Consider the following 12,856-nt stretch of genomic DNA (forward strand, 5'->3'; position numbering starts at 1 on the left):
ACATCAACTGAATTACAATTAGTGTGGTGCTTCAGAGTATACTTGCGATTAGAGTGTGTAAAGTCTTTTCTCTCAATCGTAAGTGCACACTCTTTACTGACACCACACTTGAAATGACCAGTCAAAGGAGGTAATTTCAGTTGGGCTTTTAGATCAGTGGTAGGGGCTGTTTGAAGATATGACATAACTACAAAGTCCTTGATATTCCTGCCCCTTTTGAAAGCAAAGAGTGGTTTGCCTGACACATCTAACTCATCAGAGATAAGATCCTAGTGGTTGGTAATAATCTTTTTGATCTCATTGTTTCTAGTGTTGAAGGTAGTAACACACACTAATCTGCTATCTGAGGTATTATGGTTTGTTTGACCTCCAGCAAGGTTTCACGAGGACAGTACCAAGCCCTTTTCCTTGATCTTTTGAGTAGTCCTTTCAAGTAGCCGCTCTCCTTTAATAGTGATATTAGAAGGTCAGTTTCTTGGAAATAATCCGCCCTATGAATCATTTTTTATTTCTCCATAATACCCATTGTTCCAGTCTAAACTCATTGCCAAATAAATGTATTTCTTCCCCAACATCTCTTTTCCGATTGTTTGCAGATACTGCCATGTCTCAGCGTGATATGTACATCCGCTGTGTTCGCAGTGTTGGGTGCCTAGTGTGACGCCAGTTATTTTTTCAGGTGTGGCAAGAGAGATGGCAGTGTGGCTTATTTACCCAATGCTTGTATGTTTTTGTACACTTGACTTTTAAGATTCGCGGTTGTTGTTGGATGCAGTAAGCCTAAGGCTCACTGTAGAGAATGTACGGAATTGTGTCTCAATACTACCGATATTTTACACAAAGATGCACCCTTATCCTCACCGTTCAGAAAAAAGTTATTGCGTGACCCATGAAGAAAGAATATAGAATGATTAATGAGGTGTTCCTGTTCCTCCACTGGCCGTTGTTAATGGTGCTTTAGGTTGGGCAGTTTCTGGCTTGCACAAACCTAGCAAAGGAGCACATTATGGTGAGTGCTGGGAGATGATACAGGATCATGCACATCAAGTGATTATTTACATCTTACAGAGCAGCATTAGGATATTGCTGCACATGGCCTTGACCTGTACAAGCACTGAATTTGGGTTTGGCTTCCTAATATCTGTGACAGAGGGGCCCTGGTGAAGGAGCAATGCTCGGGCCTCGTCAAGGAGCTTCCCCTTCACTGCTATCCTACTAAACCTCTCAAAGATATGTAAAATTCTGTTTTGTTACAATCAGCTATCAGATGACACACCACTGGTAAATGCTCTACCAGCAAAGGCAGAAAACATAATCCCCCTCCCTCCACTGCCATTCCCAAACCCGCCACCCCAACTTTACTATTTGTACGGGTGTACCAGCGAGCTAGAGTACCCCTTTAACAGCAAGAAGGGGTTCAGGACCCCCATCAGCTGATTTTCAACCTCCTCCTATTACCACCACCTGAAATATGGCAGAAAAGCCAATCCATTCCGCCAAGTCATACATTCAGAACCTGTGACGAAGTAAAAATAAAGAACTAAAATAAGAAAAGTAGTCACCGTGTCATCATGAATGTAGAAAGAAATAAAGTACTCACGCAATTTCGTGCCATTTTAATATGGAAGATCACATTTACTAAGCAAAAAGCACGAAGAGTTGTTAAAGTGCTCCATAGTTTTTTAACCATATTGAATGTTCAAGAGCGATGGTGCTGGAAAACCACTAGGTGGCATCCTTGAATTAAAACTGCTCTTGAAGAAACTGCGGGGCAGATTTATGTTGGGAATGCGCCGCGTTTGCGTCGCGCTACTGCGGCGTAAACGTGGCGCATCCCAAAGACCCATTTACAACGTGACGCATCTAGGCAGATGCGTCACGTTGTAAAGCCCTGCCCCACTTGTGGGCGTTCCGGCGCAGGGTGGGCGTTCCGGGGCAGGTGCGCCTCACAAAAGTGGCTGAGTGAAATCTATAAGATTTCACTCAGTCACTTTCAGGCCAATGCTGCGTCAAAACCCTGCGCCTTCTTGAAGCAGGCGTAGGTCTTGACGCAGCATTGTAAAGATGGGGCACCCCCGAGCCTTGCTGGAGCTGCGTCGCGCTTATGACGCAACTCCAGCAATGCGCCACCTTTACAGCACAGATGCGTCACGCATCTGTGCCGTTTTTGCCCCATGGTGCGCCGCATTGTAAATGCGGCGCACCATGGGTGGCGGAGCAGCAGCGCAAAATAACTGGCGCATTCCTGGGCATGCGCCAGTTATCATAAATCTGCCCCTACATTTCTCGGACTTGGAAGAAAATACCGAACTAACAGGTAGATGCATCAAGCATTTTTGCGAGCGCAAACGGTGCGAATCGCAAAATTCAGCCGTTTGCGCCCGCAAAAATGGCATTTGAGATGCATCAAGGGTTCATGCACTCGCAATTTAAGAATTCTCAAATAATTGCGAGTTCTCAAATTGCGATTGCATTTAAGGAATCGCAATTTGCGATTCCTTAAATGCAATGCATGAACCATTCCAAGTGTGTTTGAATATATTTTATTAGTTTTCCAGCATTTATTTTCAGTGCACACTTAGGCATTGAGCAAGAGGAAATGATATACATAATCTGCACAACACCATAACGACTATACAACACAATGGTAATACATTTTTTAACACACATCACATTGCTTTGGCAGAATTGATGGAATATATGAAAAGAAATGGTGACTTTTTGTTTCTGCAAACGTGATGCTGCATGACGTTTTGCGCATTGTAGTCTGAGGTACGAGGATGAGATGTGATGTGAGGCGGCATGTTCTCTCGGTCGTGCGCCTTCCCCTGATCTCGTCTATTAGTTAGCTTGTGGTGTATCCCCCATCGTGAAGTCGCAATGTGAATGATCCGGATTAGACAGTCATCTATAACTAATGCTATATTCACAACTTTATAACAAACGTGTCAAAGGGAAACTGTTTTGACACCCGAACTTAACCGAGAGGGAAAGAATAAGGAGAAGAAGATAGCTTAAAGAGGAAGGATGAGGGTGAAGGGCTGGTGCAGTGGGAAGAGTGTCAATGTGTGTCTGCAGAGGTAAACTTTCAATTCTGGGGCAAAGGCGTGGGGTGATCGAGGTCATGTGAGGGGTAGGTCCCTCCCAGGTGAGGGGAGAGAGCGGTTCGGCAGTGCCTGATGGGCACCGGGGCGTCGGTGTCGGGCGGTGGGGGTTCTAAGCAGTTGTCATTTCACTACTCTGCAACAGCGCCTCGTCATACAGGTGCGGGTTGTGTCTTTCACCAAACTGAGCCGGTGGGTTGTCAGTGGGGGCATAATGTTTTCTGTCCCAGCCGTTGCCTAGGGCCGGCCTAGAGAGGGGTGCCACTTAAGTGATCCCCTGGTCCAGGCTCGCCTGCTGGAAGGATTTCAGGGTTTCGTCCCAAAGCTGAGCAATGGGGAATTTCCTCAGCCCCGCCGTCTCCTCCCTGTGCAGTACGACACCTTCTGCTCTTGCCCAGTTGTCAAAGGAAGCGTACCAGTGTTTGGCGTGTGGGGGTTCGGCCTTTTTCCACCGCTTGGTGAGCAAGCGCTTGGCTGTGACGAGTCCCAGGTCCCAAACCTAGCCTGCACCCTGTTGAGTTTGGTCCTCTTGTATAGTCCTAGAATACAAGCCTCCCAAGTGTGTGGCAGGTCTTCGCCAGTACTCTGCTTCAGCAGGGTGGCACTGTGTCCCAATATGGTGATATGATAGGACAGGTCCAGAGCATGTGTAGGAGGTCCGCACCAACCAGGGAGCATCTGGGGCACGCAGTGGTGGTTGCCGAGAAGATGAACCATTCCAAGATTGTGAATTCGCAATCTGGGGCCGCTATTTACCGCGAAGTCTAACTACGTGGTAAATAGCAAAAACTTAGAAATATGCACTTTAGTGCATTGTTCTAAGTTGTATGTAACACACACACATGCCCTTGGGACATGTGTGTGCGCACCACTAGTGAACATTACCATTTCAGGGGTGCAACAGGGTGTCCTTTGGACACCCTGGCACCATTGGAATTGCTTCCTTATTTGCGGTTCGCTAATTGCTAATCGCAAATAAGGAATGACTCCCCATTCATTCCTATGGGCCTAAAGGCCCATAGGAATGAATGGGAAAACCATTCCTTATCTGCGATTCGCAATTAGCGAATCGCAAATAAGGAATCAGTAGAAGTCGCAAAAAATATTGTGATTCCTACATGCATCCCGTTTTGCTAGTCTTTAATAGCGAATCTTTAAAATTCGCTATTAAGGACTCGCAAAACATGACTTTGATTAATCTGGGGGATAGAACGGAAAGATGAAACTTCATCTGAAAAGTGAAATGAATAATGTAGAGGTGAAATGGAGGTTGCACACAACTTCATAGAGGTAAAGCACACGACTTCATTGAGGCAATGCGAAGAAAGAAGGTGGCTGCCGGCAGAGGAATACTTCAAAGGAACAAGAACACAGATATCGAGTGCGCCCCGCCATTTTGGGACCCTCTCCTGTTGTCACTCTTGCCCTGGGTGCATCTTGCCATGTTGAGATGGTTTCCATCGATGCCTATGACCCGGGTCTGCCGTTTTGTTGATTCTTGTCCTTTCCTTTGGTCCCTTGGATTCAATCCTGCTGACCTTCAGACATTTCTCCCACGCTGGACTGCCTTATCTCTTTCTCCCCCTCAGGTCCCCCTCTCTCCTCTCACCAATCTCGGCCTCCAACTCTTCTCCCCCGCATACCGCTCTCTACCCCTTTTTAATTTAATTTAATTTAAAAAAAAATTTTTTATTTTTTTTTATTTCCCTTTTCACTCTGTAAATATGTGATATATACTTGTCCAAGCCGAATGGCTGGTAAAATGGAATTCTGAGAAGATCTACTATTTGTATATATATGTATATAGAGATAACTCTAACCACTAGTATATGTAGTGGACCTTTGTACTCACTACCATTCCTATGTGATTCTTAGAGTTTATCCATTTGTATCTCTTCCTTTAGTAACTTTACTACTTGTACATTTGCAATTTTTTCTATTTGTAGCTCTTCCCTGTGTGACTTTTCAACTTGTACATCTGCAAGTTTTTTTTTCCTGTTTGTATCTTTTATGTAACTCATATAATCCTAAATCCTTATGTATCGCAACTGGTTCTTTTGTAAAGCGCTCTGACACTTTCGGGTAATGTTCGCGCTATGGAAAATCACATTAAATAAATAAAAAAAATTAAAATTGCAATAGTTGACACTACGGTGCATTTCCTGACTGCGCCGCAGGAATACAGGAAATACTTTCAAGGTTAACATTTGCATTTAATTGTGCAAGCGCCTTCTGCTAAGCTGGCGCCTTCCCGCTAAAGTTATTTCACTTCTTCCCTCATATTTACAATTAAAGTGAGACGACAGAGGTGTTTTGAAACATCAAAAGTTCTGTTAAAAGTCCAGCTCGAGTTTTTACATGAGAAGTGGTCTCCAACAATAGCCAAACCATCAGTCCATATAAAAATGAATTCTTTCTTGGTCACGAGTTGTGCCACATTTGTAATTTCTGCCTGCCAAAAATGTGTGCTCCACTCCTAAAAACGGTTACTGCACACCTGCGGGTAATGGAATGTCACCCAACTGCTGTCTTGGCAGCGCACACTGCAATCCAGGGTAGGTGGCTTTCTTGTCACATTGCAGTGCATTCAAGGACCGAGATCAAATGTCTCGCTCTTTTTGGAGGGCGCTTGTTTGCTGTTGTGTCAAAGTGTTGTTTGTTATACATGGGCTCATCACTGCCACGTTGAAAAACACTGCCTAGTCACTTCTTAAACCAGGTTGTTTACGTTTTGTAAGGATATAAGAAATGGGCATTGAAACACGCCCTTCCAGCCAGGTGTACCATCGGTTTTTTGTGTTCTCCAGCGCTACAAGGTAAAATAAATGGCTACAGCGCTATGCATACAAAAAAACATAAGTCAAAAACATCCTCATTTTCAACACCAGGAGCTCTAGCTTTCACAAATTCGAGATCTATTGCATTGCCTATGCTTCATTTTATAGAGGGCGAACTGGACCCGAAGGTATCAAAGCGCTTTCCATGAGCACAGGTTGCATTACAGACGGACACGTTCATTTTTCAGGCACCGGAAGATTAAGTGATTGCCCAGGGTGACAGGATACTTGAGCTTCCGACAACACTAAAAACTGGTTCCCCATCTTCAAGGTGGTGGGCCGCTCTGGCCCTTAGCCACACCCTCTCCCCTCCACCCATCCATTTCTCCCGCCTGCACCCATTCGTTTGGCCTGTTTTTCTTTCAGAAAGAGATCGCCCATCCTGGATCTTTTTGTACCTCCCCAAATTTGAAGTACCAGCCAGGTCGATAACATGGACGCATGGAGCTTTATTTCCGGTCTGTTGCTCACTGTCCTGGCCGTGGCAGCCTTAGTCTTCCTGGTTTTCTGCTGTTATGTGAAATACTCGCACGTGAGGTTTGACCACATTCCAGGACCCCCGAGGGAGAGGTGAGCAAGCCACAGATTTTCTTATCTTTTCTTTCTAGCAAAGGACAGGGACGGGGTTCGAAAGACAAATGCGGAAAACTTACTGCTCAAACCTCCTACCTTCAAAAGGTGGCTCAATCCTTCTCTGGTAAAGTAGCCAGAATCTGGAACTTACTTCCTCCAACCCTCTGAACCACCACCAACTCTTTCGGACTTTCAAAACTGGTCTGAAAACTCTCCTCCTCCAAAGGCACTTCCTGGAACAATTCAACCCATTTCTTGTCCCTTACAGCCATCTAACACTCACATGAGGTCAACTTTATAAATATGTATTTTACTTTTTACTTTAACCTAACGCTGACACCTTTTATTTTTTACAATATAAATATGCAACTTGTTAGCTTCGTAACAGCGTATATGTAACTTGTTAGCATGTTCAACCTATCTTGTGTACCTTGGTAACTGTATATATGCAACTTGTTTGTGCGTTTAGCCTATCTTGTGTACCTTTTGTACCTTACCTGGTTCTTTTGAAAAGCACTCTCACACCTTTGTGTAAAGTGTGTGCTATATAAAACTGCATTAAATAAAAAAATACCAAATAAAAAAAAGTGTGGGGGGTCAGGGGCGGGGCATATTTTTATCATTTTAAAATAACAGACCTCTTACTTTGTGAGGAAAAGACAACCGTGCAGGGGAGTAAATTCCGAGGGTTTTGCTGAAGTGGACGGGAGTGAGTCTTTCTTGTGCTGTGACACCAAGGGAGACGCAGATAGTAAACAAGTCTTTTCAACATGGTGCCTGCTTCTCTGAAAGAATTGTAAATGTGCACAACTGGTCAATCTGCAAATATCAAGACGGCATGGAAGCTGGTATTAGCTTTAATTGATGGGATCACCCCTAATGACAGCATTTGTCCAGTTTGAGAGGTGTCAGGGAGCTACTAGCTAAGCTGTGAACTTTTAAAAGGCAGTTGTAAAAATCAATTGCACTACATATGGTCTGGGGTAGTACTAAAATCTATGGGGCTAATTTACAAGAAATTGACGCTTCTGTAGAGATGCGTTAGTTTCCCTGGCCGCCCTGCGATACCCTTGCGCCACCATGGATGGGCCTTATTTACAATACGGCGCACTACGGCGCAAGGATTAACAGCGGCATCAGAAATTCTGACGCACCTGTTCGCCCAAAAGTCACGCATTGCTGGAGTCGTATCGCAAGCACAAAGCAACTCCAGCAATGCATGTTGAGGCCTATACTCAGCCGCGGTGCGTCCATTGGGGCGTAGGGGCGTAGCCCCACTAAGCCCTGGACACACCGTGGCACTGCTAAGCTAAGCTTAATAAATATAGCTGCAAACGCAGAGCGGGAGTGACACGGATCATGATTCATGTTGTCATGACAATGCCTGGTAATGGTGCGGCCGGAGTGCGCAGGGGGTGGGCGGGGCTGCTTGCCTGCTGCAGCTGCTCGAGTGGCAGTCTGCAGCAGGCCAGCAACTGTGCGCATGAGACTACCGGGCTGATACTTGCCCGCGCATGCGCCGATGCCATCAAAACACTTGAGGCATACAGAAGGGGCCAGGGGTGCGGCTTCAGCCGGGCCGGGTTTGAAAGGCTGCCCAGGGCGAGGACACAGTGTGCCCCCCTAGCCAATCCTGGTGCTGCATGCAGCGCCAGGATTGGCTGCCACCGCGCAACATCCATTATTGGATGCCGCGCGTGGGTGGGCGGGGGCAGAGTGGTGCGACCCTGGGCAGGAGGAGAAGCCCCGGCGAGAGCCCCAAGTGCAAGCGTGAGGACTTTTGGGGCCAAAGGTGGCGCGAGCGCGACAGATGTCTCCGGGTCAACTCATTTACATTGCCAGCACGTGGGCCCGGGTATCGGTTTCCCCTCACTTCTCTATGGTCCTCCCGGCGGGGGAACAACAGGAGGCACTTTGCAGCCGACAATGAAACCTTGGCAGCTAATTGCAGCCGTGGGAGATGCCCTTCAGGTAAGTCAGTCAGGATAAGGAAGCTTTAAACATTGTAATGGAGGGCTGGGACTCGGGAGTAGGGAGGGGAGGGGGGCGCGAGTGATGCAAAGTACATGCAGTGACAGGGATGCTGGGATAGGGGACCGGAGGCAGGGAGGAAATGATATATTTGGCGCCTGTTATTGTGTGCCTGCCTCCAGAGCTGCCCAGCGTTAACGCAGACAGCTCCGTGTTTGTGAGGGGCTTCCGGCTGTGTGATTGGAATAGGGATTGAGCGACTGATGGAGTAATCACCAAAAAGAAACGTTGTTTGCCTCCTGCCGGCACCCTGCTTGAGAAAGGCGCATGGTATGTACGCATGAGGGGGCTCGCTGGGGGAGAAGTCTTTGGATATGATGCGAGACTGTGCACTTTGGGGACGACATTCTTGTGACATTCCGATGTGCCTTGGGACTTGTTTTGCTCTGAGTGTCCTGAATAAACTGTGTGTCCGCTTTAACAAGGTGCTGTAACTTCCGCGTAACATGTCCTTTATTCATTTATGTAAAATACTTCTACAATCTCACGCGCACAGATGCACCGCTCGGTTCCTAGAAGAAATGCTGATTTATATTCTTTCAGAGGTAACTGCTGAAACCCTGCAGTTGGGGTGACAGCCTTGTGTTTTTGAAGTACAAACACCCCCACCCACCCCACAGCCTTAGAGTATGTACTTTCAACTCTTCGGATGCGCATCCATACTGTGCAAACAGACATTTGATTTCTTGAGGAAGAATTAAATTAGAGGGCATTACACTGACGATGCCTGTTATCTGTAATACGGTAACCATAGCAATAATGTAGATACCCATGCATCTGCCTATATTCCTTCACTTGGTAAAACATGTATATACTTTGACATGATGTGGTACATTTGTTTTTGTCTGACTGCAAAACGCTGATACCGAAAATGGAAACTGCAGCTTGCACATTGTGTGGGAAAGCTCTAAAAAGGGTGTTCAACCAAAGTTTTGTGAGAACATAATTTCTATATGGTTTGAGCACATCTACTTATTTGGGTAAACACCAAAGCTAAAAAGAAGTGAAGCATTTTAATATGAGCTCTTACACGTAATATTGTTGTTGTAATTACACTTTGCCCGAATGTACCTATTTTATTGGCCAGTTTTATTTCACTGCCATACATATTGATGATGGGTGTATTTTTTCATGTTGCAGATCACTTGGTGGTTTGCAGTGTGATATTGCCGTGTCCAATAGATGTTTGCTTGGGTTCATTAAATGACTAACTTTTCAGAGTTGAATATCCCAGAGTATGCCCCCCAAATTTTTTCATTTAGTTGCCAAACTATTTCCATTGATGTGCTGAATTTCTTAGGCAGGACCCGCACAGCGCAGTGTTAATGTGTTCACAGTTTCTCCTTTGCTGTCTAGGCATTTCAAACAAATGTGAGTAGGCAGTGTGCACGTTAAGGAATTGAAACTGTTCTCCTTTACTGTTTGAATGAAGTAAGATCTTTCCCAAAATAAAGGTAGCCTACGTGGTTTCCCCCTTTCTCTGCTTTGTGTGATCAATTGCACCTTTTTCCATTAAAACAGCTACTTCTTAGTACCTCGTGCAAACAGGTTGTATTTTTGTAAGAATAATTATACAGGTTAAAATATCCTGGCTAGCTGGTGTGGGTGCTTGTGCAGGTGATCATGGGAAATTCCTTTTCTATTTTATGAACTTTAAAGTATTATTAGGGTTTGGTGTTCCATAAGGACGCACCAGATCGTGATGAAGAATCGTGGAAACTCCTCCAGTGTCATTGGAGTGTTTTTTTTACTTTTCCAAAGACAACTACGAGAGTCCCCCTCCTCATTGGAAGTTGATTGTTTACCGAAGGTTTAGCTTATCCAAATGCTCTGCCATCATACATGGGTTTGAACAAGTTCTGGAAGGTTCTGAGCAGCATTCCTGTTCATTTCAGGTACATCATGGAGCTGGTTATCAGTGTCCAATGGAGGTTTTTGGAGTTATCTAGCATTTCTAACTATTAGCTACATTTATATACAATTACACATAAAAATGTGTATACAGAAACATAACAGATGCAGTTGAAATTGTTATCATGGATTTCACCAGGGTTACAAATTGCCTTAATGTCTCTACTTTGGAGACCCGGAAATGGTTTGTCTCTTAAGTGTAAGAATGGTGTTTAATTCAGTGAACCAGGGCTTTCATTGAGATATGTACCAAATAATGTGCCATATGGACTGAATCATTGGTGGTATGAGGTGTGAGGAGGAATACTAATGCCCAAGCAGTCATTTCACACTTCTCTGAGGTGCACCAAGTCAACGAAAAACACATCACATAAAGGTGTGTCCAATAACCCACTGATTCAAACCTTTGCAACTAGAGGTACAAGGATCTTAATAGTGGCAACGTGTACTATCCAACTGCTGCCCTGTCTGATGTGCTGTTCCAAGCATCACTTTTAATCTGGTAATATCACCTTCGAAAGGAAGCGCTCTAACTAGATATAAAACATGACCTGCCACTATTGATCAGGAACCGGATGGGATCTACACTTTAAAAACAAGTCTGATTATTAAATACAGGAGCCTTCACTATTAATTCCACTGTTCGATTCAGCTTTAGGCATGTCCATGTCTATTTCTGGCAAAAAGACATGCAATATTATGCCGTTTTTTAATTGTACAAGGAAAAGGCATGAAAAATGGAGTCCGGATGCAGTTTGAGGTTGGCTTCCTTTGACAATACAGGAAGAGCAATTCTTTTAACGTTAACTTTTCTCGTCCTAACAACTAATATTATCGTGTAAAAGAGAAGGCGAAGAATACAACGGGGGCACTCAGTATAGGTGTGTAATGCAGAGTTGTTTTGCTTACAAGAACTGTAAATCAGATTAAACTTTGTTATTATCCACTTGCCTATTTTTACAAAGTGGGCAATAAATGATCACATTTAAAACAGCGCACATTCGGTGGTTACTGGGCACTATATGTGGTGGCCACTGCTAAGGACGGCAGGACGGCACTGTTCAGGACGGCATTTGTTTTAGCACTTTGTGAAAGCTGATAATCTAAATCATTGCGACTGACATGCCTTTATTTAATTGCCTCAAGCTGTGCATGGTGCGAGCGTGAGCCACACTGTTAAAACATGGTATTTCAAGCTGGTATTTATTTAAAGTCTTATAGTCTGAATTCAGCACCTGAGCATAATAGGACGGAATGTATGAAGCTCTGTGTTTATACTGAATAAGCAGCTACCTATGTTATGCCATCTATTAATGTAATAACTTCACTTTCACAATTGCTTTATTAACCTTCCTGCTTTCTCAAATTTGCTTGAAAATGCACGATTTTTCTTCTTTTTTTTCAAAATTTTCTTGGGGGGGGTTATCCCCCAAACCCCACTTTTGGGGTTCGGCCTCGCTCGCTGCACTCGCTCGCTATGGTGCTGTATGCAAATCACTTTGCGCCCCACCACTTTCAAATGTCACCCACCGCCCCTGCCTATACTTTTTGCATCGCGCACTCTTTACGCCTGCTGGAAGCAGGCATAAGGTTTTGAAGCAATGGTGTCTAAAAAGTGGCGCAGTGAAATCTTGTAGATTTCACTGTGTCACATTTATGAGGCTTTCTTGCAGGGGGAACGCCCACCCTGTATACATTGTACCTGAAGCAGGTATAATGTGACGCGGGGCTTTATAACGTGACACATCTCCCTAGATGTGTCATGTTGTAATTGGCTGCAATGTTTACACTGCTGCTGCGTCACAAAAGTGATGCAACGGCGGCGCAAAACTGTCACAAGGGGCTTGTAAATCTGCCCCTATATTTTGGAAGCACTTTATCCTAACCCTTTTTGCTAATTTTGTAGCAGCCTTCCTTGTACTTTGTGTAATGCAAATTAAAAAAAAGAAATTTCACAGTACTTTCTGTCACAGTAGGACCTGTAGCACTAAACGTACACAAGTCACTTTTCTCCACTGCACCATCCAGGATTAAATTATGTGCCTCTTTGGTGCAACGCATTAACTAATGGAGGTCTCATAGTGTACACTAGTGTATTTCCCACTGATTACCAACACTTGCATTTAATTTCCATTTAAGCTGTGCGTTGTTTTATATGTGGTTACCTGTAGGCGAAATTCTTCTCTAGATTAATTAGACGATTGTTTCTTTTTAAAGAAATGTAACCCTTAAGGTAACACACTTGGTTCTTCCACAAATTTCTTCTTGAGTCTGGTAACAGCTCCAGGGAATGGATCCCACCCAGCAAACTCAAAAGAAAGGTACCACAGCTTTGGGTAAATTATCACAAATCTGTTGGCCCTTATGGCCGAAGTGACTAAAAAGAGTAGCAGCTTTGCG

The 12,856-nt window shown here is 44.6% G+C and overlaps 1 protein-coding gene across 1 annotated transcript in view; it reads left to right on the forward strand.

Moving 5' to 3' along the window:
• The first annotated feature begins 6,374 nt into the window (after positions 1 to 6,374).
• LOC144782767 (cholesterol 24-hydroxylase-like) overlaps positions 6,375 to 12,856 on the forward strand; it is a 356,051-nt gene continuing 349,569 nt past the window's right edge. The window contains exon 1 of the mRNA XM_078662068.1: positions 6,375 to 6,511. Coding sequence (XP_078518194.1) covers positions 6,375 to 6,511 — 137 coding nt within the window. The remainder of the gene's footprint in view (positions 6,512 to 12,856) is intronic.

The sequence above is a fragment of the Lissotriton helveticus genome, chromosome 9 (assembly GCF_964261635.1).
Source record: "Lissotriton helveticus chromosome 9, aLisHel1.1, whole genome shotgun sequence".
Lineage (NCBI taxonomy): Eukaryota > Metazoa > Chordata > Amphibia > Caudata > Salamandridae > Lissotriton > Lissotriton helveticus.